Source organism: Mustelus asterias, unplaced genomic scaffold (genome assembly GCF_964213995.1).
Source record: "Mustelus asterias unplaced genomic scaffold, sMusAst1.hap1.1 HAP1_SCAFFOLD_214, whole genome shotgun sequence".
Classification (NCBI taxonomy): domain Eukaryota; kingdom Metazoa; phylum Chordata; class Chondrichthyes; order Carcharhiniformes; family Triakidae; genus Mustelus; species Mustelus asterias.
In genome coordinates, this window is record NW_027590200.1 from 62,327 (window position 1) to 86,720 (window position 24,394).

The 24,394-nt window shown below is 44.7% G+C and overlaps 1 protein-coding gene across 11 annotated transcripts in view; it reads right to left on the bottom strand.

Annotated features, from left to right (window-relative positions):
- Positions 1 to 24,394, bottom strand: part of LOC144485731 (uncharacterized) — a 77,614-nt gene that overhangs the window by 26,700 nt on the left and 26,520 nt on the right. For 4 of the 11 annotated variants that reach the window (XM_078203825.1, XM_078203823.1, XM_078203824.1 and 1 more), the window contains exons 4-10: positions 22,996 to 23,125; positions 22,565 to 22,689; positions 18,924 to 19,127; positions 16,287 to 16,672; positions 14,925 to 15,327; positions 2,734 to 3,304; positions 1,690 to 1,810 (exon numbers count right to left, since the gene is read on the bottom strand). In XM_078203825.1, coding sequence (XP_078059951.1) covers positions 1,690 to 1,810; positions 2,734 to 3,304; positions 14,925 to 15,327; positions 16,287 to 16,672; positions 18,924 to 19,127; positions 22,565 to 22,689; positions 22,996 to 23,125 — 1,940 coding nt within the window. The remainder of the gene's footprint in view (positions 1 to 1,689; positions 1,811 to 2,733; positions 3,305 to 14,924; positions 15,328 to 16,286; positions 16,673 to 18,923; positions 19,128 to 22,564; positions 22,690 to 22,995; positions 23,126 to 24,394) is intronic. The other 7 variants (XM_078203829.1, XM_078203831.1, XM_078203833.1 and 4 more) reach the window with 4 other exon arrangements.

Sequence of the window (24,394 nt, forward strand, 5' to 3'; positions counted from 1 at the left end):
TCAGAGCCTTCAACACGTCACTGATGAAGACAAACATCTCACAAAGGCCATTCCCACACTCCCACTATGTGCCTTGCAACAACCGCGCAACCTCAAACAGACCAGGGGATCAGGGGTTGTGGGGGAAAAGCAGGAGAAGAATGGCAGAGCACTCGATTGGCCGAGTGGCCTAATTCTGCTCCTATGTCTTATGGTCTTATTCAGCCTCCGATCTTTGGATAAGCGTTCTCCAAAGCAGCCTTCAATCACACGACAATGCAAAATCGCCGAGCAGAACCTGATAGCCACGTTCCGCACGTATGAGGATGGCCTCAACCGAGATCTTGGATTCATGTCACACTACATTTAATTCCCAACATTTGACCTAGGCTTGCAAAATCCCACTAACTGTCCTGGCTTGAGACAATTCACACCTATTTAACTTGTGATTATCCCCCTCTACACTCGCACTGTCTGTACCTGTAAAGACTTGATTACCTGTAAAGACTCGCATTCCAACCATCATCTTGCAATTGTGTCTTTGCCTATATATGCCATGCATGTGAAACCTACCTCTCTACTCGCCTAATGAAGGAGCAGCACTCCGAAAGCTCATGATTCCAAATAAACCTGTTGGACTTTACCCTGGTGTTGAGACTTCTTACTGTGCCCACCCCAGTCCACGCTGGCATCTCCACATCTGTATTAATGTAATGTACTTCTGACACTAATAAATAAACTTTAGATCACTGATCCATAGATTTCAAATTTCTTTACTTAGTTCCCTTGCTTACACACGAATCATTTATATTGATCTGCGGTCAACTGTCTCAGCATTCTGTGCCTTGGCTGTCATACCATGCAAATCTTTCTGAATCTAATTATACTGATCCTCATTGTCCTGCCTATTTTGGCATCATTTATCAAGTACATGTCCATTACTGCAAAGAATTGACCAAAAAAGGAAACAGAATGATGAACTATTTGGATAAGTCATTTGAGTGTTTGCATGGAGAACATCATTCTGAAACTGGCTCTGGTGACACCATAGAATGTGCATTTTAAGAAAGCATGGGGAGAGTGGGAAATTGCTGCCCCTGCCAGCAGGAGCAATGGCCGGCAGGGGCCTGTTGGACTGTTTCCTGATTAATGCTTTGAAAGTCTGCACTGCCGTTTCTGCCAAACCATTGGAAGCAGGGTGATATGGGGTCATGCGCATGTGTTGGATGTTTGTTCTGACAAAGTTGTGAAACTCTTCTGCTGTAAAAGAAGGGTCATTGTTGGAAGCAATTACTTCTTGGAATGCAGTGAATCGTGAAAATATGCCACAGCTTGTCTACGGTGGCTGACAAGGTCATGACACATATGATTTACACATCAAGCCACTTTGAGTGGGTATTCAAAAACAGAAAGTGTTGGAAAATCTCAGCAGGTCTGACAGCAGCTGTGGGGGGAGAATAGAGCCAACGTGTCGAGTCTGGATGACCAATTGTCAGAGCAGGCTCTATTCTCTCTCCACAGATGCTGTCAAACCTGCTGAGACTTCCCAGCATTTTCTCTTTTTGTTTCAGATTCCAGCATCCGCAGAATTTTGATTTTATCTGGAGTGCGTATTCACCTTTTGATGGGTATGGGCAGTTGCAAAAGTACAATTCAAATTGATGAAATATAAAGATGAATTCACTCCATCAGAGTTTGTTTATTTCTTACCACAGGAATGGAGGGCGTTGCCATGGAAACCAGGTGTAGCCTGGGTGGCACCAACTGGTATCGGTGCAGGTGGACATGTCCGGAATGGTACTGTGGGAAATTTGACGTCACCCTTTCTTCCCTGTGAACCCATACACAAAGATTAGTAATTGCACCAACAGATCCAGCTCACATCATAGGTCGATTCTCCAGTGAGGTTTAGCTTTCCACAAAACTTGATTAGCAACATGCAATTACCCTTCCAGGCAGCAATCATTAAGGGGCTGTCAAAGACTCAAACCAACATGCATCGCCAAATTATTCAGCATGTCTAAATATCTGACTGACTCCAGAAGCAAGGTCAAAAATCAGAAAGGGCGAAGATCTCCTTTCTGATGGAAAATTGGAATGTGCAGCATTGAGGTAGGGGTGCTTAAGATAGGCCGTCATCCGTTATTTTACCATTTTCTGACACCAACCCCCCCCCCCACCAACACCAAGGGCATACCCCTGCCACGGGTTTCCCAGTTGCGTGGGGCAGATTCAATGGGAAATCCCGCCGCTGGCCAATAGCACACTGCCTCCTGCTGCTGGGAGGCCAGACTTGCAACAAGGAAACAGCTTGGAACAGCGAGACTCAAATCACGTGAGCCAAGTTGAAGAATTATGTACAGTTGTCATTCTAGAACTTTATAAATGTAGTCATGAATAATATGATGCAATGGACAGAAAGCAAATGTCACACTTTTAATCTGCCACTTGGGATAAAGCAAGTTCTCAGAGTCTAATCATTTCCAACAGATAAACAAACTGGAATCAGCTTTCCAAATCCAAGAACTGGATTGGTCTGAGATTTATCACAAGGGGAAGTACCACAAGCAATTGATTCATCTCATAATGCTCAATGGACTGACAGGATCTTTATTTGGGTTCACAGAACAAGTGGTTTCTCCTCTCAAATGAGTTGCACCTCTCAAGCCGGTCCCAGTAACAGAAGGACTATTGCTACTCTGCAGTATCATTGGAGAGGACTGATAGTTTCGCCTAACATTGAATACATCTTACCTGACTGTCTCCATCCAATGGTTTCTTTGGATCTCAGGGCCTCTCTGTTGGTACACAGAACATTGTTGTTGCTGCTGGTACACAGAACATTGCTGCTGCTGCTGGTACACGGAACACTGTTGCTGTTGCTGGTATTGGTACACAGAGCATTGCTGTTGTTGCTGGTAAACAGAACACTGTTGTTGCTGCTGATACACAGAACACTGTTGTTGCTGCTGATACACAGAACACTGCTGTTGTTGCTGATACACAGAACATTGTTGCTGTTGCTGCTGTGGGGTACTGGCTGGCGCTAATGGAGTGTTCATTAGCACAGAAGGGGCTGCTAGAGGCGGCTGCTGATACGGTGCTATATGTAGTGGTGGCACTGGCTGTTGAGAGGATGGCACAGCTGGAAGCGGCTGGGAAGTCGTAGGCCTGTATGCTGTTGAGTGTCCAGGTTGGATGCGAGCATGATAAGATGGCACTGGCCGGGCGATGGGATAACTGGTTGTTGTGGGAGGCTGACATGAAAGGCTTGTTGTCTGAGTAGTGGGTGTGGGACGAGTTAAAGCCCTCGAGAATGCAGAGTCTATGAGACAGTAAAAAAAAGTTAGTCAGATTTATTAAAATAAATGTTGATTCTTGAAATATAAAAAAGCTGCTAAATCTGTTTCACAGTATCGCGGTATAAGCAATAAGCTCCAGAAAGTTCAAATAGCAAGTGATCTGGTTACTGGAAAAAGCTCCACTATCTCCAAAATACAATGCATCTCTGCAAAGACCAATCAAATATACCAACCCTGTCCTGGCATAGAAATTCCAACCAGACCTGGCAGAAAGCTGGACCGGCAAGAAAACATAGCTGTGTTTTAATCACAGCCTTCTGTGAGCTCACACACCACCTGCATGAATAATCAGGTCAAACATTGCAATTCAGCAAAGTCACTCATGACAAGAGTGCAGGCATCACTGAAATAAGAGAGTTCTAGCACAGAAAGAGTGCAACTGCTCTGTCCCAGCATTAATGCCCCATGAGGCTCTTCTATTTCTTTCTCCAATAGACTTATCTAGCTTCCATTCAAATAACAACTCTACTATTCATCTCAACCAATTCTACATTCAAAAACTTTTCTACATTATCTAAATTATTATGTGTCTTATATTTACGGTCCCTAAATTTAAAACCCCCACCCCCTCAAGTGGAAACACCTTCCATATGTATACCCCTCTCAACCTGTGTCATCTCCCCAATCAAGATATTATTCTATTTCTTTCTCTCATATCATTAATATAAATATAATCAACCACTACACCATGTGGTTTTCAGAGCTTTTAGATGTTACCCTTGAATTCCTTATTGGATTTATTGGTGACTATTATATTTTCATCCTGAAGGCACCGAAAAGTGTTACCATCTTCCCCAAATCTTGAACCCTTTCACAACTTAAATACCTCCATCAATCTGCTTTCTCAAGGAGAGAGCTGCTACCCAATCAGTTTATTCTGATAGTTGTCACCTCTCAGTTTTGGTATCACACTCTGAAACTTACACTTTATCTGGTGTAATATGGAGACCATAACTGTGTGCCCCAGGTGTGATGAGACCAAGATTCTGTACCATCAGAGTATTCATCTCTGCATCTGCTTTCTATTCCTTTAAAGTGAACCCCAGTGCTTTGTGAATTTACAGCATTAAGCTACTTTTTTACTGTATTAGTGTATCTGTACCCCTCAATCTTGTGCACAATTACCCCTTTAAACTCTTATTTTCTGAGAAGTGATGGCCTCTATTTCTCTTAGCAAAATGCACCACCCAAACTTGCACGAGGTGAAATTAATTCTTCATTTACGTAACCATTCTGCCAATTCTCCCAAACCTCTTGATTCAAGAATTGTGTCATTGTGTTGGAAACTTGTTAACATTATTCCACTGTTTAAGAAAAGTAGGAAAGAGAAATCAGATGACCACAGGCATGTCAAATTAAGGTTCATGTGATTGGGGGTAGTACACTGAGGTGGATAGAAAATGGATTAGCAGACAGGAAATAAAGAGAAGGAATGATCAGATCTTTTTCCAAGTAGCAGGCAATGACTGCACGGCGGCACGGTAGCACAGTGGTTAGCACTGCTGCTTCACAGTTCCAGGGACCCGGGTTCGATTCCCTGCTTGGGTCACTGTCTGTGTGGAGTTTGCATTCTCCTCGTGTCTGCGTGGGTTTCCTCCGGGTGCTCCGGTTTCCTCCCACAGTCCAAAGATGTGCGGGTTAGGTTGATTGGCCATGCTAAAAATTGCCCTTAGTGTCCCGAGATGCGTAGGTTAGAGGGATTAGTGGGTAAAATATGTAGGGAAATGGGGGTAGGGCCTGGGTGGGATTGTGGTCGGTGCAGACTCGATGGGCCGAATGGCCTCTTTCTGTACTGTAGGGTTTCTATGATTTCTATGACTAGTAGGGTGCCACAAGGATCAATGCTAGGACCTCAGCTATTCTCTATATATATATTAGCAAAGATGTAAGCACATAATTGAAGGCAACCTATTGACATCAACTGGAAAGCTGTTGGAGGTAGGAGACAGAGTTTGAGGAAATAGATTCTGATTGGCAAATTTGACAAGTGGCATTCCACATGGATGAGATTTTCACTATTTTTATGAAGAACTTGGAAGAAGAAATAGAAAATTATATTTCAATATTTACAGGTGTTAAAAGTTAAACATGCAGAACGTGAAGAGGAGCGGGGAGTTATCCCCAGTGTCCTTGCCAATATTTACCTGTCAATCAATATCACTAACAGATTATTTGGATGTCATTATATTGCTGCTCATGGTAACTTGCTTTGAACAAATTGGCCGCCATGTTTCAAAGTGACTGCACTTCAAAAGTATCTCATTATCTGTGAAGTGCTTTGGGAAGTGTTGGTGAAAGGCATTATGTAAATGCAAGCTCTTTTGAATGAGGAAGGTTAGTGGGTGATTTAATTGAGGAAGTGCCTCAAATGAACCTGCCTCCACCATACTCCTGGGCAGTACATCCCAGATGTCACCATTGTTTCTTTTGTCAATTACCTCATATTTTCCTTGCCTACTCACAAACATAAGCCTCACTGCTCCTCCAGAAATGAAAAGAACTTGCGAGTGATCACTGCAGGATAAAATTTGCTGCAAACCAGTTTCGATTGTATTTTATCCTGAGTTAACCAGACAATTTACCACAAAAGCAGATGCAATGACAGCTACCATGAATCAAGCTTGAATCCTGCAGCATACAGGTAGAGTACAGCAGAACAGCATTAGAATCAATGATCAAAATCGATCATGGTATAACTACACTAACTGAAGCCTGGCGTCAACTGAGTGAGCATTGGCATTGAAACATGCCTGGATATAAACTTTCAGGAACATGAAGAAAAGTGGAACATAGAACATAGAACATTACAGCGCAGAACAGGCCCTTCGGCCCACGATGTTGCACCGACCAGTTAAAAAAAAAACTGTGACCCTCCAACCTAAACCAATTTCTTTTCGTCCATGAACCTATCTACGGATCTCTTAAACGCCCCCAAACTAGGCGCATTTACTACTGATGCTGGCAGGGCATTCCAATCCCTCACCACCCTCTGGGTAAAGAACCTACCCCTGACATCGGTTCTATAACTACCCCCCCTCAATTTAAAGCCATGCCCCCTCGTGCTGGATTTCTCCATCAGAGGAAAAAGGCTATCACTATCCACCCTATCTAAACCTCTAATCATCTTATATGTTTCAATAAGATCCCCTCTTAGCCGCCGCCTTTCCAGCGAAAACAATCCCAAATCCCTCAGCCTCTCCTCATAGGATCTCCCCTCCATACCAGGCAACATCCTGGTAAACCTCCTCTGCACCCTCTCCAAAGCCTCCACATCCTTCCTGTAATGTGGGGACCAGAACTGCACACAGTACTCCAAGTGCGGCCGCACCAGAGTTGTGTACAGTTGCAACATAACGCTACGACTCCTAAATTCAATCCCCCTACCAATAAACGCCAAGACACCATATGCCTTCTTAACAACCTTATCTACTTGATTCCCAACTTTCAGGGATCTATGCACACATACACCTAGATCCCTCTGCTCCTCCACACTATTCAAAGTCCTCCCGTTAGCCCTATACTCAACACATCTGTTATTCCTACCAAAGTGAATTACCTCACACTTCTCCGCATTAAACTCCATCCGCCACCTCTCGGCCCAACTTTGCAACCTGTCTAAGTCTTCCTGCAAACTACGACACCCTTCCTCACTGTCTACCACACCACCGACTTTGGTGTCATCAGCAAATTTGCTAATCCACCCAACTATAGGAGAGAGTGCTGCTATTAGCTGGAGGCAGCATTGAAGTATTAAGGATTTAAACAGAAAAGCAAGTGAAGTAGAATCCCAAAAATTTGAGCTGAAAAGTAGCATTGGATTGGTGACATTAGTGGGGCTCTATTACAAAGTGTCAGACAGTTGAATGTAAGATTGAAGTCAAAGTCCTCAACATCGGTGCCCCACAAGGCTGTGCTCTCAGCCCCCTACTGTACTTCTCATACACCTCTGACTATGTGGCCAAATTCCCCTCCAACTCGATTTTCAAGTTTGCTGACGACACCACTGTAGTGGGTCGGCTCTCAAACAATGATGAGACAGAGTACAGGAAAGAGATAGAGAATCTGGTGAACTGGTGCGGCAACAATAATCTCTCCCTCACTGTCAGCAAAACAAGTTCTCAACAGAGCCTGATACAACTGAAGTGCAACCTCCTTACTTTTGGATTCAATTCCTCTCAAATAAATGCAAGCAGTGTCTCCTTTCTTACTGACCGGAAACATATTTCTGTAGGTTTTGTGAATATACTTTAGGAATGCTTGCCCCGCTCTGCTCTTTACACTACTACAATCCCAGACCACAGTTGGACAATTAAAGTTCCCATTATAACTCTTATAATTATTGGACCTCTCTGCCATTTCCTTACAAATTTGTTCCTCCACATCTTTCCCACTAGTTGGTGGTCTCTAGACTGCACCAAGCAATGTTTCAGAAATCATAGAAACCCAACAGTGCAAAGGGAGGCCATTCGGCCAATCAAGTTTAAGTTTAAGTGGACGGCACGGTGGCACAGTGGTTAGCACTGCTGCCTCTCAGCGCCAGGGACCCAGGTTCAATTCTCGGCTTGGGTCACTGTCTGTGCGGAGTCTGCACGTTCTCCCTGTGTCTGCGTGGGTTTCCTCCGGATGCTCTGGTTTCTTCCTACAGTCCGAAAGACGTGCTAGTTAGGTGCATTGGCCATGCTAAATTCTCCGTCAATGTACCCGAACAGCCGCTGGAGTGTGGCAACTAGGGGATCTTCACATTAACTTAATTGCAGTGTTAATGGAAGCCTACTTGCGACACTAATAAATTAACTTAAACTTGCTTGCAACCGGCACATAGCTTACAGACCTTAAGGTGAAGATCTAGGTACTTTTAAGAGTTTTTAAGAATCCCTGCCTCCACCACCAACTCGGACAACAAATTCCAGACATCCACCACCCTCTGCGTGAAAAAGTTCTTCCTCATTGGTTCCCCCTCAGGTTCCCCCTCATTGATCCACTGGAGCAAGCTGAGAGGGGTGATTGAAAAGCAGCAGTGCTGGTAAGAGATTAATTGGATTAATTGAATTGTTTATTTATTTAATTAGTCAGCTAGTGTGTGTATTTTTTTGGCCTTTACTTTAACAGCAGTTTTTCAAGTTTAAAGTGAAAACTAGAAGTGGGCAGCAAAGGAGTCTGGGAAGGGTTTTTATTTTAACTTTAAAAGTCAGTTACCTGGGTGGTTCCCCCTCAGTAGTAGTTTTTTTTTCTCTCGGGCCCCTAGCCCTATAAATTGGTGCAGAGGAGATACCCGATCCTCTACACTGGTAGAGGATCCCACCCTTCCATCCTCCTCTAACCTAATTATAAGTGTGGGGAAGTTTTTTGTTTTCTTTTTTTCTTGCTGGTAATGGCTTCAGGGATGGCAGTTCAGGCAGTATGCTGCATCTCCTGTGGGATGTATGTGGTGAGGAAATCCAGTAGTGTTTCAGGAGATTTTAGTTGTAAGAAGTGCATTAGATTGCAGCTTCTGGAGGAGCGTGTAAAGGAGCTGGAGGGGGAGGTAGAGGAACTCCGCATAATTCGGGAGGCGGAGGTGGAAGTTGATAGGAGTTATAGAGAAATAGTAACTCCTAGAAATGAGGCTTGGGTCAATGCCAGGAGGAGGGGTAAGAAGCAATCGGGAAGACAATCCCCTGGGGCGGTTCCCCTCCATAATAGGTTTTCGGTGCTGGAGGCTACAGTTGAGGAGGAATCAACTGAGCATAGAGAGCAGATCTCTGGGGGTGAGCCGAGTGAGAAAGCTCAGGTGGTTAGGGGCTGTAAAAGACTGGGCCTTGTGATTGGGGACTCCACAATTAAGGGGACAGATAGGAGGGTCGGAACTAAAGGTAGGGACTCAGGGTTGGTGTGTTGCCTACCAGGGGCTGGGGTCCGGGATGTGTCTGACAGGGTATTCAGGACTCTTAGGGGGGAGGGAGATAAACCACAAGTTATTGTACATGTGGGGACACACGACATAGGGAGGATAGGGGAAGGGGATATTAGGCAGGGATTTATGGAGTTGGGGTGGAAACTAAAGGCCAAGACTGACAGAGTGGTTATCTCTGGACTCTTGCCTGTACCACGGGATAGTTTAGAGAGGAATAGGGAGAGGGAAGGTTTGAATTCATGGCTGAGGGGATGGTGCAGGAGGGAGGGGTTCAGGTACTTAAGCAATTGGGGCTCGTACTGGGGAAGGTGTGACCTCTATGAGAAGGATGGTCTACACCTTAATCAGAAGGGGACCAATATCCTGGGGGGTAAATTTGCTAAGGCCATGCAGGGAGGTTTAAACTGATTCGGGGGGGGGGAGGGATCCTGAGTAGTGGGGCTGAAAGTGAGGGATGCATGGATGGGGACTGCAATGCACGGCATTGCAGAGGTGGGGTGGAGCAGGGTTTGAAATGTGTATACTTCAATGCCAGGAGTATTCGCAATAAAGTGGGTGAACTTGCAGCGTGGATCAGTACCTGGGACTTCGATGTTGTGGCTATTTCAGAGACATGGATAGAGCAGGGGCAGGAATGGATGCTGCAGGTCCCGGGGTTCAAATGTTTTAGTCGAAGTAGGGAAGGAGGTAGAAGAGGGGGAGGGGTAGCATTATTGGTCAGAGATTGTATCACAGTGTCAGAGAGGAGGTTTGATGAGGACTTATCTGTTGAGGTAGTATGGGCGGAGATTAGAAATAGGAGAGGAGAGGTCACCCTGTTGGGAGTCTTTTATAGACCTCCTAAAAGTTCTAGAGAGGTTGAGGAAAGGATTGCGGAGTCAATCCTGCTTAGGAGTGAAAGTAATAGGGCAATTGTTATGGGGGATTTTAACTTGACTAATATTGACTGGAATTGTTATAGCTCTAGCTCGTTAGTGGGGTCAGTTTTTGTTCAAAGCGTGCAGGAAGGTTTTTTGACTCAGTATGTAGACAGGCCAACTAGAGGTGAGGCTATATTGGATCTGGTGCTGGGAAATGAGCCAGACCAGGTGCTAGACTTGGAAGTTGGTGTGCATTTTGGTGATAGTGACCACAATTCGGTTACGTTCACCTTAGTGATGGAAAGGGATAGGCATGAACCTCGGGCCAATGGTTTTAGCTGGGGGAAGGGTAATTATGAGGCTATTAGGAGAGAATTAGGAAACATAGGTTGGACTAGGAGATTACAGGGACTGGGAACGTCCGACATGTGGAGTTTTTTCAAGGAGCAGCTACTGCGAGTCTGTGATAGGTATGTCCCTGTCAGGCAAGGAGGAATTGGTAGGGCTAGGGAACCGTGGTGCACCAAAAAAGTTTCTTTGTTGGTTAAAAAGAAAAAGGAGGCTTATGTTCGGATGAGACGTGAGCACTCGGGTAGTGCACTAGAAAGCTTTAGATTGGCTAAGAGGGAGTTGAAGAGCGAGCTTAGAAGGGCTAAAAGGGGACATGAGAAGACTTTGGCGGATAGGGTTAAAGAGAATCCTAAGGCGTTCTATAGGTATGTCAAGAACAGAAGGTTGGTTAGGGCAAGTTTAGGGCCAGTTATAGATGGCAGAGGGAAGTTATGTGTGGAACCGGAGGAGATTGGTGAAGCATTGAACCAATATTTCTCTTCGGTGTTCACGCAAGGGGACATGAATATAGCTGAGGAGGACACTGGGTTGCAAGGGAGTAGAATAGACAGTATTACAGTTGATAAGGAGGATGTGCAGGATATTCTGGAGGGTCTGAAAATAGATAAATCCCCTGGTCCGGATGGGATTTATCCAAGGATTCTCTGGGAGGCAAGAGAAGTGATTGCAGAGCCTCTGGCTCTGATCTTCAGGTCGTCGTTGGCCTCTGGTATAGTACCAGAAGATTGGAGGTTAGCGAATGTTGTCCCATTGTTTAAGAAGGGGAACAGAGACTTCCCCGGGAATTATAGACCGGTGAGTCTCACTTCTGTTGTCGGCAAGATGTTGGAAAAAATTATAAGGGATAGGATTTATAGTTATTTGGAGAGTAATGAATTGATAGGTGATAGTCAGCATGGTTTTGTGGCAGGTCGGTCGTGCCTTACTAACCTTATTGAGTTTTTTGAGAAAGTGACCAAGGAGGTGGATGGGGGCAGGGCAGTGGACGTGGTATATATGGATTTTAGTAAGGCGTTTGATAAGGTTCACCATGGTAGGCTTCTGCAGAAAATGCAGATGTATGGGATTGGGGGTGATCTAGGAAATTGGATCAGGAATTGGCTAGCGGATAGGAAACAGAGGGTGGTGGTTGATAGTAAATATTCATCATGGAGTGCGGTTACAAGTGGTGTACCTCAGGGATCTGTTTTGGGGCCACTGCTGTTTGTAATATTTATTAATGATCTGGATGAGGGTATAGTTGGGTGGATTAGCAAATTTGCTGATGACACCAAAGTCGGTGGTGTGGTAGACAGTGAGGAAGGGTGTCGTAGTTTGCAGGAAGACTTAGACAGGTTGCAAAGTTGGGCCGAGAGGTGGCGGATGGAGTTTAATGCGGAGAAGTGTGAGGTAATTCACTTTGGTAGGAATAACAGATGTGTTGAGTATAGGGCTAACGGGAGGACTTTGAATAGTGTGGAGGAGCAGAGGGATCTAGGTATATGTGTGCATAGATCCCTGAAAGTTGGGAATCAAGTAGATAAGGTTGTTAAGAAGGCATATGGTGTCTTGGCGTTTATTGGTAGGGGGATTGAATTTAGGAGTCGTAGCGTTATGTTGCAACTGTACACAACTCTGGTGCGGCCGCACTTGGAGTACTGTGTGCAGTTCTGGTCCCCACATTACAGGAAGGATGTGGAGGCTTTGGAGAGGGTGCAGAGGAGGTTTACCAGGATGTTGCCTGGTATGGAGGGGAGATCCTATGAGGAGAGGCTGAGGGATTTGGGATTGTTTTCGCTGGAAAGGCGGCGGCTAAGAGGGGATCTTATTGAAACATATAAGATGATTAGAGGTTTAGATAGGGTGGATAGTGATAGCCTTTTTCCTCTGATGGAGAAATCCAGCACGAGGGGGCATGGCTTTAAATTGAGGGGGGGTAGTTATAGAACCGATGTCAGGGGTAGGTTCTTTACCCAGAGGGTGGTGAGGGATTGGAATGCCCTGCCAGCATCAGTAGTAAATGCGCCTAGTTTGGGGGCGTTTAAGAGATCCGTAGATAGGTTCATGGACGAAAAGAAATTGGTTTAGGTTGGAGGGTCACAGTTTTTTTTTTTTAACTGGTCGGTGCAACATCGTGGGCCGAAGGGCCTGTTCTGCGCTGTAATGTTCTATGTTCTATGTTCTATGTTCATATCCCCTTCTGCCACTTATCTTGAATCTATGTCCCCTGGTTCTAAAATTCTCTAAGAAGTTTAACAACACCAGGTTAAAGTCCAACAGGTTTATTTGGTAGCAAAAGCCACACAAGCTTTCGAGGCTAACCTGGTGTTGTTAAACTTCTTACTGTGTTTACCCCAGTCCAACGCCGGCATCTCCACATCATGACTAAAATTCTCCACCAAGGGAAACAATTTTATCCTGTCCACTCTATCTCTCCCCCTCATAATTTGTACATCTCTAACAAGTCATCCCTCAGCCTTCTTTATTCCAAGGAAAATAACCCAACCTATCCAATCTCTCCTCACAGCTACACTTTTCTAGCTTGGCACCATTTTTGTAAACCTCCTCTGCACTCTCTCCAGAGAAATTACACCCTTCCTGTAATGTGGTAACTAGAACTGCATACAATATTCCAGTTGTAGCCTCATCAGCGTTTTATACAATTCCAATATTATATCCTTCACCTCTGCCAATGGAGAGCATTCCCACCTTGTCTATTTGAACTGCTGCCTTTAGCGATCTGTGCACTTATACGCCAAGATCTCTCACTTCATTTACCCTTCTTAGTATATTCCTATTTATTGTGTGTTTCCTGTAACTGTTTGACCTCCCTAAATGCATGACCTCACACTTCTTAGTGTTAAAATTCATATGCCACTCCACCAACCAATCGATATTGTTTTATAGATTATAGCTATCCTCTACACCATCCACTACTCGGCCAATCTTTGTGTCGTCTGCAAATTTTCCAATCCTGCCCCCCACGTTCAAGCCCAAATCATTAGTATATAACACAAACAGCAGGGGTCCCAACACTGAACCCTGTGGAACACCACTTGAAACAACTTTCCATTCGCAGGGGCATCCATCGATCAGAACCCATTGTCTCCGGTTACTAAGCTAATTTTGGATCCAGTTTGCCACATTACCCTGTATTCCATGGGCTTTTACTTTACATATAAAAGACTTGCTGCTAAAACAAAATCATGTGGAATTGAGGATGTGGTTATAAGGACAAGGAGACAAAAGATCTGGGTACCAGGAGTGTTGGATAGAAAGATGTGATGAGCCGTGTTCAAAAGAGGTCAATGTTTTTCAGATATACGGGAACAATCTGGACTTTGTAATTGTGGGAACAATGTGAGAATTTACTGATTACACCAAATATACCTCATCAAATACTTAATCTATATAAACCTTATCCAACTGGCATGGTAAATTGTAAGAATTGTGAACTAAAAGATTTAAACTACTAAAATGGATAAACCACTAACATGTAGTAAAACGAGATGTAATGCTTCTTGGAAGTGAGAATGGAGAACTGAAAATGGTAGGATTTTAAAAGGGTTACTCAGACAAATCAAAGTATTGGGCCATTAAAAGGTATGAGGGTTCACAGCTATAGCGAGGGACTGGGAAAAATCAGAGCTTAGATCATAGAATTCCTACAGTGCAGGAGGCCACCCAGCGCATCGAGTCTGCACCGACCACAATCCCACCCAGGCCCTATTCCCACAACCCCACTTATTTATCCTCCTAATCCCCTGCCACCAGGGTCAATTTAGCATGGCCAATCAACCTAACCCACACATCTTTGGTGTCATTGGTGTTGGCAATGAGGTGACCTGATCAAATCTTTTCAAGTTTATGAAAGACAAATAGTAATAGAATGTTTCCACTGATTAATGAGAATGCAAGGGAGGGGAGGGACATCAAAGAGAACTGTAAAAATTACAAGGTTTGACTAGAAAAATGTCTCGAGTGGTTAGAAAGTGAAATTATCTCAGATACTCTTATTGATGTAGAACATAGAACAGTACAGCACAGTACAGGCCCTTCGGCCCACGATGTTGTGCCGAACCTTTTCCGAAACCAAGATCAAGCTATCCCACTCCCTATGATTCTGGTATGCTTCATGTGCCTATCCAATAACCGCTTGAAAGTTCCTAAAGTGTCCGACTCCACTAGAGTTGACCAATTCCTTTAAAAAGGAATTAGATTATTCCTTGAAAAAAAAGGAATGTTGAAGAGTATAGTGAACAAATGTGGGAGATAAGGTGGGATAGTGAAAGGCATAAGGAGTGAGTGGAGAGTGGGAGATTCTGGATATTAAAGGATAGGAGGAATAGGTTGAGAGTGGAATTAGATTAATTGACTTTCCAGAGAAGACTGAATGGTAAATTGGCCTGTTTGAGTTCTAACTGAAGAAAAACCCTGAAACTTTTAACAGTCCTAATTGAATATACGTGTGAGAAACACAAAGAGGATTATTATACATACACCCTTGGGAAACAGATGGGTCACTGGGGGACTGGTGAGGTGCACTATGTCCTTCATGACCCTGGGTTTCAATTGCTGCCTGGTTGCTCCGAATCTCACTCAGTTGGACGGTGGACTGTTGCCAAGATGCTGAAGCGACAAAGGTGGGTGAATGAACAGTGCTGAGCTGTTCGGAGCCAGATTGGCTGCTATTACCATCATTTTGGGGAGAGTGCCAAAGGGTTGGTGACAGAACACTCGGCGTCTGTGTAGCCCTGGGCTGGGCGAGAGCGGATCGGCTTCCATTCACTTCCATTTCCTCAGAATTGTGGGCATGCCAAGGTGCTGCCTGGGTACTGCTCTTTTGGACAGCTTCAACCCCATTAACATCCTCCGACAGGTTAGTGAGGTCACACGAAGAGGCCTGAAGTTACCGCAATGAAAACAATCAGTAGAGGCACAACAGGGTAAAGGTACCAGCTTTATAACAACATTGCATTAATATCAACATCCACATGAAGAGCATTACAAGAAATTCAAAACAAAAGTCCCTCACCCAGACGGGGCGGAATGCCGCACACAAACTCTCATACCCATCACTTTTGGACTATACGTGTGCACACAGATAATCCTTGGGCAAAGGCGCATATCCTCCCATAAATCAATAAATGACCCATGAGCAGGATTTAAAATAAATGGTGATGTTCTGGTAGATCCTTGCACTGCAATCGGAGACTGTGATTTCAGGATGTCACAAATCACAGCTGAATTTTCTCAACAAGGCTTCTCCATATAAGGGACTGGATACAATAAATGCTTGCAGTTAAAGCATGATTTAGGAGGATTGGGCATCCTATCCATCAGTTCCAGCTACTGGGATAACCAATGCATTAAACAGCAGCCTTCAAAATTGAAGTCTTTCTAAAATTTTAGGTACAATTGGAAGGTCCGTTTTAATTAAGTTAGGGCAGCACGGTGGCACAGTAGTTAGCACTACTGCATCACAGCGCCAGGGACCCGGGTTTCATTCGCGGCTGGGGAGTGTGCGCGGATTCTGCATGTTCTCCCCGTGTCTGCGTGGGTTTCCTCCCACAGTCCGAAAGAGGTGCTGGTCAGGTGCATTGATCACGTTAAATTCTCCCCGAACACGAACAGGCGCCAGAGTATTTTCACAGTAACTTCATTGCAGTGTTAACCCAAGCCTACTTGTGACTAATAAATAAACAAACTTTGTTTTGAGATAACTTTTTAACGGAGGAAGAGAGAAAAATTTCCATTGGACCCAACTCATCATTGGTCTCAGGTCAGACTGTGAAATCACTCATACCACTACTAGACGATTGGCTCTCCACTCTCTCTGACATTGGCTAGAGATCTGCTTACCTGATTCTCCTGGCTGGCTGAGGTCTCCCCTACTCGCAAGCTGACATTGCTGAGCACAGACTGTGGCCTTCCCTGCTGAACATGCTGAAACTCTGATGGTGGGAAGTGCGGGTGAGATTGGTGGGTCCAGGCTAGGTGGCTCTGATTGAGAAATTGTGTTTGGGAATGGAGGTGGTGAGGTTGTGAATACTCAACTGGGTAAGTCTGGCCCTGGACTTGCTCCATGTGATACTGCTGGAAGTATGAGTGAGCAGGGCAGGGCCGCTGAGACCCTAGTCCGGTGGAACTGCACCGGCAACGCTGGGAGCAGCAGGCAGCATATTTCGATGCCCTCTGATGTTGACAGGATGGTGACATTGCACTACCTGAGGTCATTGCCATCTCTCCTGTAAAACAAACACTAATTAATACAGTACGTGGGGAAAGGAAGAAGACAATCTCACTGTCAAGGGACAATTAAAAGCAGAGTGGCTCACAAAGCTTTAAACTATCAGAAAAATCAACCTGTCCACTTTCAAAAATTGAAGCTTCTAAACAAGGTTTAGCTAGCAACATGGGATATGGACCCGTGAACAGGGCCCGTGTTTGCTGCCAGGGTCCTTCTGTCCCTAAGGCTAACATTGTAATCCAGTCCAGTGATCTGCAATGCTAAACCTAGATAGGTGCAGAAACAGGACCAGGAGGAGGCCATCCAGCCCCTCAAGCATGTTGTGCTATTTACTTAGATCATGGCTGATCTGTACTGCACCATATTCTTTACCTTTGATCCTTATGCCTTGACACCTTACCCATCAAGCTCAGTCTCAACTCCAATTGGTCAGTACCCTTTTGGAGGAGAGAGTTCTAGATTTCTACATACCTTTCTGTGAAAGGGTACTTCTTGATTTCACTACTAAATAGTCTAATTAATTTTTAAAGTTTCTCTGTACCGACCCAATTGAGTCCCATTATCATTTCAAAACAAATCAATTAGATCCTCCCGTAATGTTTTAAACTTAAGGGAAATGCACGTCTCTTTTATTGGACCCCAATCTCATCATTGAACCCTCGGTATCATTTTGATGGTCTGCATTCCCTCCAACATCAATTTATTCCTCAAGGTACAGTAACCAGAACGGAACACAGTACTCCGAAAATGGTCTGATCGAGACTCTCCCTAACAAGCATCAACTCTTCTTCCTTTGTATTGCAGCCCCTACGAGATAAAGATCAACATTCCATTAGCCTCCAGATGCAGCAATAACCAGAATCATGACAGTATTTTTTGTAATGAACAGTCAGTGGCATCACAGAGTGGAAATTTGATTTCATCCAGATGAGATGCTATGCAACAGCTTTTGACATTTGTTTCTTGTTTTATTCCAAAGTAAAATGATAGGAACAAAGTTCTCTCTCTGCTGGCTGCGAAAATCTTAAAGTGGTTAAATCAAAGATTACCAGCACTGGGAAGAAGCTCTCCCATGGTAGCTACTTCCTCTCCACTGCTCCAAACATTTCTTGCTCACATACTGAAGCGATCAGAGTAAAAGTCATTCCTGCAGTGCCCAACAGAATATCTGATGTACCACTGCAACATTTTTGATCCCAAACCAACCATTCTCCTGGCTTAGTGTTATTTCCAATGTATTGCTTTACTCTTGGCAGCATGACTCTTTGTACTGTAACTGATAGTAAACCTATCTGGTGTAAAAACAAGACATTGGAGGTTTTAGAATGTACAGAAATAGATCAGTCAATCTGCACAAGTCTCTTCCCAATCATCTTCATCTAAACCCATCAGTGTAGCCTCCTATTCCTTTCTCCCTCACGTGTTTATCCAGCTTCCCCTTAAATGTAACTCTTTCCCAAAGATCAACACACAATTTTCAAAAGTCCAACAAGTGCCCACCTAACGGCATCTCAGAGCTTTCGACAGGGTCATACTGATGGGCAGCAAGGGAATAAAATCACTGAAATATATTAAGCAGCGGACAAGTTCAAACAAAAAATGCCACTTAAGGTTATTTGTTGCTGAATCTGGAGGTGGACTGTATATGGAGAGATTAAACAGCGCAGTTACTGCAAACTATGCAAAGCAGCACTGTATTTTCATAGCTAGTTTTCACAAACTTGATTCCAAGCACAAACCTGCATTATTGGAGCAGGATTAAGAATTGTCCATGCCCTGTTCCACAAGCCATTTGAGAACCCTCATATTCTCTCCTCCTCCTTTAAAAGATAAACTGCCAGCTATCAGCATTTACATTGTAATGACTCCGATGGGATTTTCTAATGGGAATTTCTGAGGGAACTTTGACCAAGTGCTTGGTTGCAGTTTTCAGTGTTCTGCATGTTGCCATCTCCATTCCTAAACCCACCACTGCCAAGTTTTGGAAGTGGGAGAACCTAAGGACCTGTGAATAGTTAGTCAGGAGCAGCACTGGCAGTTGCAGACTAATTAGGAATAATGCAAAAATCTTCAGACAGGGAAGCTTAAAATAGAGCAAGAAGAAGTCAACAGTAATCAAATACTACAACAGGACTGGGTAGGTACTGTGTGGTTACAGGGTACATACAATACCATGGCTGGATAGGTGCCGCTTCCGGTAGGGTAGAATTCTATGGGCAAGATAGGTAGTTCGAAATTCAATACAATACCTGACACCATGTGGGAAGCTGCTAAGGTGACTGTAGATGTACAAGCAGCAGTGGCACTGAAGGATGCACACGGTACGTTTGTTGCAGTGATGCCGACAGACAGCGAGACTCCAGAGGGTGAACCTTTCACCAAATCTGACTGCACAATTTCAGGACTACTCAGGGAGTCATCAGGAGGGAGATCACCCAACATAGTGAGTGTATCTGGTACAATAAAAGACAGAATGAACTGTGAAGCAGCACATCCAAATGCTTGATTCACCTGCTCCAAAATATAATTGTTAGAATTGAATTCAGTCACTGAGCAAACAAACTCCACTTCCTTGGCGAGAATCACTTTTGCACCCACAGGATCTCAAATGGAGGGGGGAATATCATCCAACCACAAGCTGACAGATTTTAAATAATGGAGCCAGAATTAAATAACATTGTCATTTTGAAACTGCTCTGAACAAGTGGCCCTGTCTGGATTAACACCACACCAAACAGATCTACGTAGAATCATAGAATCCCTACAGTGCAGGAGGCAGCCATTTGGCCCACCAAGCCTGCACCAACAATAGCCCCACATATTTACCCTGCTAATCCCCCTGACACTAAGAGGCAATTTAACATGGCCAATCCACCTAACCCACATGTCTTTGGACTGCGGGAGGAAACTGGAGCATCCGGAGGAAACCCATGTAGACAGGGGGAGAACGTGCAAACTTCACATAAAGTCACCCAAGGCTGGAATCAAACCGGGTCCCTGGCGCTGTGAGGCAGCAGTGCTAACCACTGTGCCACCGTGCCGCCCCTCACGTGCTTCATTCATATCACAGTGGGAAACACAAGGAAATTATTGAATGGATTAATGGGGATCCAGCCTGATGGCCAGTGACATAGCTGATATGTACTTATTGGGCAGCAATTTGGCCTGAGTCAATGGGCTGTAAATTCAAATCCGATGGCAGAGACTTCAGCACACAATCTAGGCTGGCACTTCAGAGCAGTATCATAGAATCCTTTAGTGTAAGAGGCTGCCATTCGACCCATTGAGTCTGCACCGACCACAGTCCCACCCAGGCTCTATCCCCATAACCCCATGCATTTGCCCTAGCTAGTCCCCCTGACACTAAGGGGCAATTTTTAGCATGGCCAATCGACCTAACTCGGACACCTTTGGACTGTGCGAGGAAACCGGAGAACCCGAAGGAATTCCACGCAGACACGGGGAGAATGTACAAACTCCACATAGCAAGTGACCTAAGCCGGGAATTGAACCCAGGTCCCTGGTGCTACAGTGCTTGCCACTGAGTGAGGGAACACTGAACTATCAGAAGTGTAGTCTTTTGAATGGGATGTCAAACTGAGACCCTGTTTGTCCTGTTAGGTGGACAGAAGAGATACTACTTTAAAGGAGAACAGCGGGTGTTCCCTGCTCCCTGGTGTCCTGAGCAATATTTATCACTGAACCCATGCAGCTAAAACAATCTGGACAGATCTCATTGCTATTTGCGAGATCTTGTTCATAAATTGACTGCCACATTTTCTACATAGTGATTACACTTGAAAAAGCTGTTAATTGGCTGAAAAGCAATTTGTGACCAGCAGAGATTGTTAAATGTGTTATGTAAATGCAAATTCTTTCTAAGCTAAAAACAGAGGAAATAGTGTGACTCAAAGACAAATCACTCCAAATAGTTCCGACAATGCAGGCTACAGTACAAAATGAATAACTCTAACCAGCTCATAGCAAAGAGATACATCAGTCTGCAGGAGCAGCCACCACCTAATGTGCACCACCTTTACCAAAGAACAATATAACAATAGATATATGTACTGTTCTTTGTTCTTTTTGTTCTTAATACAGCACAGGAACAGGCCCTTTGGGCCCTCCAAGCCTGCACCGATCATGTGTTCCTAACTAGACCATCCGTTTGTATCCCTCTATTCCCAGGCTGTTCATGTTTCTATCTAGATAAGTCTTAAATGATCCCAGCGTGTCTGCCTCAACCACCTTGCTTGGTAGTGCATTCCAGGCCCCCACCACCCTCTGTGTAAAATACGTCCCCTGCATACCTGTATTGAACCTTGCCCCCCTTACCTTGAACTTGTGACCCCTTGTGTTTGTCATTTCTGACCTGGGAAAAAGCTTCCAACTGTTCACCCTATCTATGCCCTTCATAATTTTATAAACTTCTATTAGGTCGCCCCTCAATCTCCGTCTTTCCAGGGAGAACAACCCTAGTTTACTCAATCTCACCTCATAGCTAATACCCTCCATACCAGGCAACATCCTGGTAAACCTTTTCTGCACTCTCTCCAAAGCCTCAACGTCCTTCTGGTAGTGCGGCGACCAGAACTGGATGCAGTATTCCAGATGTGGCCTAACCAACGTTCTATATAACTGCAACATCATATGCCAACTTTTATACTCTATGCCCCGTCCAATAAAGGCAAGCATGCCATATGCCTTCTTCACCACCTTTTCCACCTGTGCTGCCACCTTTAAGGATCTGTGGACTTGCACACCCAGATCCCTCTGTGTGTCTATACTCCTGATGGTTCTGCCATTTATTGTATAGCTCCCCCCTGCATTAGATCTACCAAAATGCATCACTTCACATTTATCTGGATTAAATTCCATCTGCCATTTCTCCACCCAATTTTCCAGCCTATATCCGGCTATATTCTCTGACAATGTTCATCACTATCCGCAACTCCAGCAATCTGTGTCGTCCGCAAACTTACTAATCAGACCAGCTACATCTTCTTCCAAATCATTTATATATATCACAAACAGCAGAAGTCCCAGTACAGAGCCCTGCGGAACACCACTAGTCACAGACCTCCAATCAGAAAAAGACCCCTCCACTGCTACCCTCTGTCTTCTATGGCCAAGCCAGTTCTGTACCCATCTAGCTAATTCACCTTTGATCCCGTGAGATTTAACCTTTTGCACCAGCCTGCCATGAGGGACCTTGTCAAATGCTTTACTAAAATCCATGTAGATGGCATCCACGGCCTTTCCCTCGTCAATCATTTTTGTCACCTCAAAAAACTCAACCAAATTTGAGAGGCGTGACCTCCCTCGTACAAAACCATGTTGTCCATCACTAATGAGACTATTCAGTTCTAAATGTGTATAGATCCTATCTCTAAGAATCTTCTCCAACAATTTCCCTACCATGGATGTCAAGCTCACTGGCCTATAATTACCCGGGTTATCTTTGCTACCCTTCTTAAATAACGGGACCACATTTGCTATCCTCCAATCCTCTGGGACCTCACCTGTGTCCAATGAAGAAACAAAGATTACTGTTACAGGCCCAGCAATTTCATCTCTTGTGACTCAGTAATCTAGGACAGATGCCATCTGGCCCTGGGGATTTGTCTACCTTAATGCTTCCTAAAACACCTAACATTTCCTCCTTTGTAATTGCGATTTGTTCTAACGGGTCTACACATCTCTCTGAGACAAAATCAAATGACGAAAACAGTTGATGGCAACATGGGCTCCTCACTGGGATACTAGTATAATTAACAACACAAATGGGCAGTCAGAGTTGGGAAAGAGTTTGAAGTAGCTGTCTTAGTCACTATGCGGCTGAGGCCACAGTGGGACAAGTATGTGGGAGTGATGCAGAAAACATCTTTACCATTATCATCGAGTGTCAGGTCGACAACTTCTGCAGAGGTGGTTTGGTGTCCAGGTGGAGCCTGGTGCCTAGAACTTGTTGGTTTCTTCACAGTGTGGCCAATCCATGTTCCCGATACCGAGGGCCTATACAGATGCAATAGAATTAGAGCAATGATGCAGGAATGAGAATCTTACAGTTCTTCTTGCACATCTCACTCATTTTAACAATGAATCACATGCTGAAACGAAAAAAGCTGTGGTACTGTCTCTAACGTACAACCAATCGACAACGTGACAGAGTGCAAGGTGCTAATAACTGCACTCTACCCCAACTACTGCCACAACACAACACTATCTCCAATCCAATTCGCTTAAACAACTGGTGGTAGGGATTGTCTGCATTTAACCTGCAGTATTCTAAATAGGAAGGGATTTGGGCGATTCTCTTACCTTTCATCATCTACAACATTGATGATCTCCACTTCGCTGTCACTTGATGTAATGTTCACTTCCTCACTAACTGGCAAAGTGGAGCTGGTCAGTGGCTCAACGACTAAAACATCATCTTCATCCATTGGGTCTGCGGAGAGAGATCATTTCAGTTTAATTATTTCCAAAGGTTAACTACAACTTTGGGGCTGGTTAGCCTCGCTTGCTAGCTCGTGGGTCATATTCATGCCAACAGCACAGGGTTCGATCTGTGTTCTGGCTGAGGCAGCCTCGGGCCTGGCTCCTGATCCTGCCTAGAGTGAAAACAATCACGGCACTTTGCCGTGGTTCAGCAAATAACTGATTCTGCCTTCAGGCAGAGAACTCCAAAAGATCTACAATCTCCTGATGGTTTCAAATTTCTACACTGCCCTCCATAATCACAGAAACATAAAATCCCCACAGTGCCGCAGGAGGCTGTTCAGCCCATCGCGTCTGCACCAACTTGTCGAAAGAGCATTCGCCCCTCTGCCCTACCCCCAAACATTTATCAGGGCTAATCCACCTAACTCTCACATCTGTGGACAAGCAGTGGCAATCTAGCATGGCCAATCCGCCTAACCTGCACATCTTTGGAGTGTGGGAGGAAACCGGAGCACCCAGAGGAAATCCACGCAGACAAGGGGAGAACGTGCAAACTCCACACAGACAGTGAACTGAAGCCGGAATTGAACCCGGGTCCCTGGTGCTGCGAGGCAGCAGTGCGAACCATTGCGCCACACTAACCCTAACAGTAGTCATTGCAATGTGTATGCCTCTGGGACATCACTTATGCAATGCTGATCATATACAAGTAATTATAGTAATTACAAAGTCTTTACAGCCCAACAGGTTCACGCCACTATTCATGCTCCACTTAAACCTCATTTGACCCATCAGCACATCCTGCAATTCCTACAAAACACAAGTTCAGCCGCAACTGGAGTTTTGTTAGGAATTCTGCACACTACAGCATTTCCTCTGAATTCACTATTAGATTTACAAAGAACAAAGAAAATTACAGCACAGGAACAGGCACTTCGGCCCTCCAAGCCTGCACCGAACATGCTGTCCGACTGAACTAAAACCCCCGACTCTTCCGGGGACCACATCCCTCCATTACCATCCTATTCATGTACTTGTCAAGACGCCCCTTAAAAGTCATTACCGTATCCGCTTCCACTACCTCCCCCGGCAACGAGTTCCAGGCACCCACCACCCTCTGTGTAAAAAATCTGCCTCGTACATCTCCTTTAAACCTTGCCCCTCGCACCTTAAACCTATGCCCCCTAGTAATTGACTCTTCCACCCTGGGAAAAAGCTTCTGACTATCCACTCTGTCCATGTCTCTCAATCTTGTAGACTTCTATCAGGACTCCCC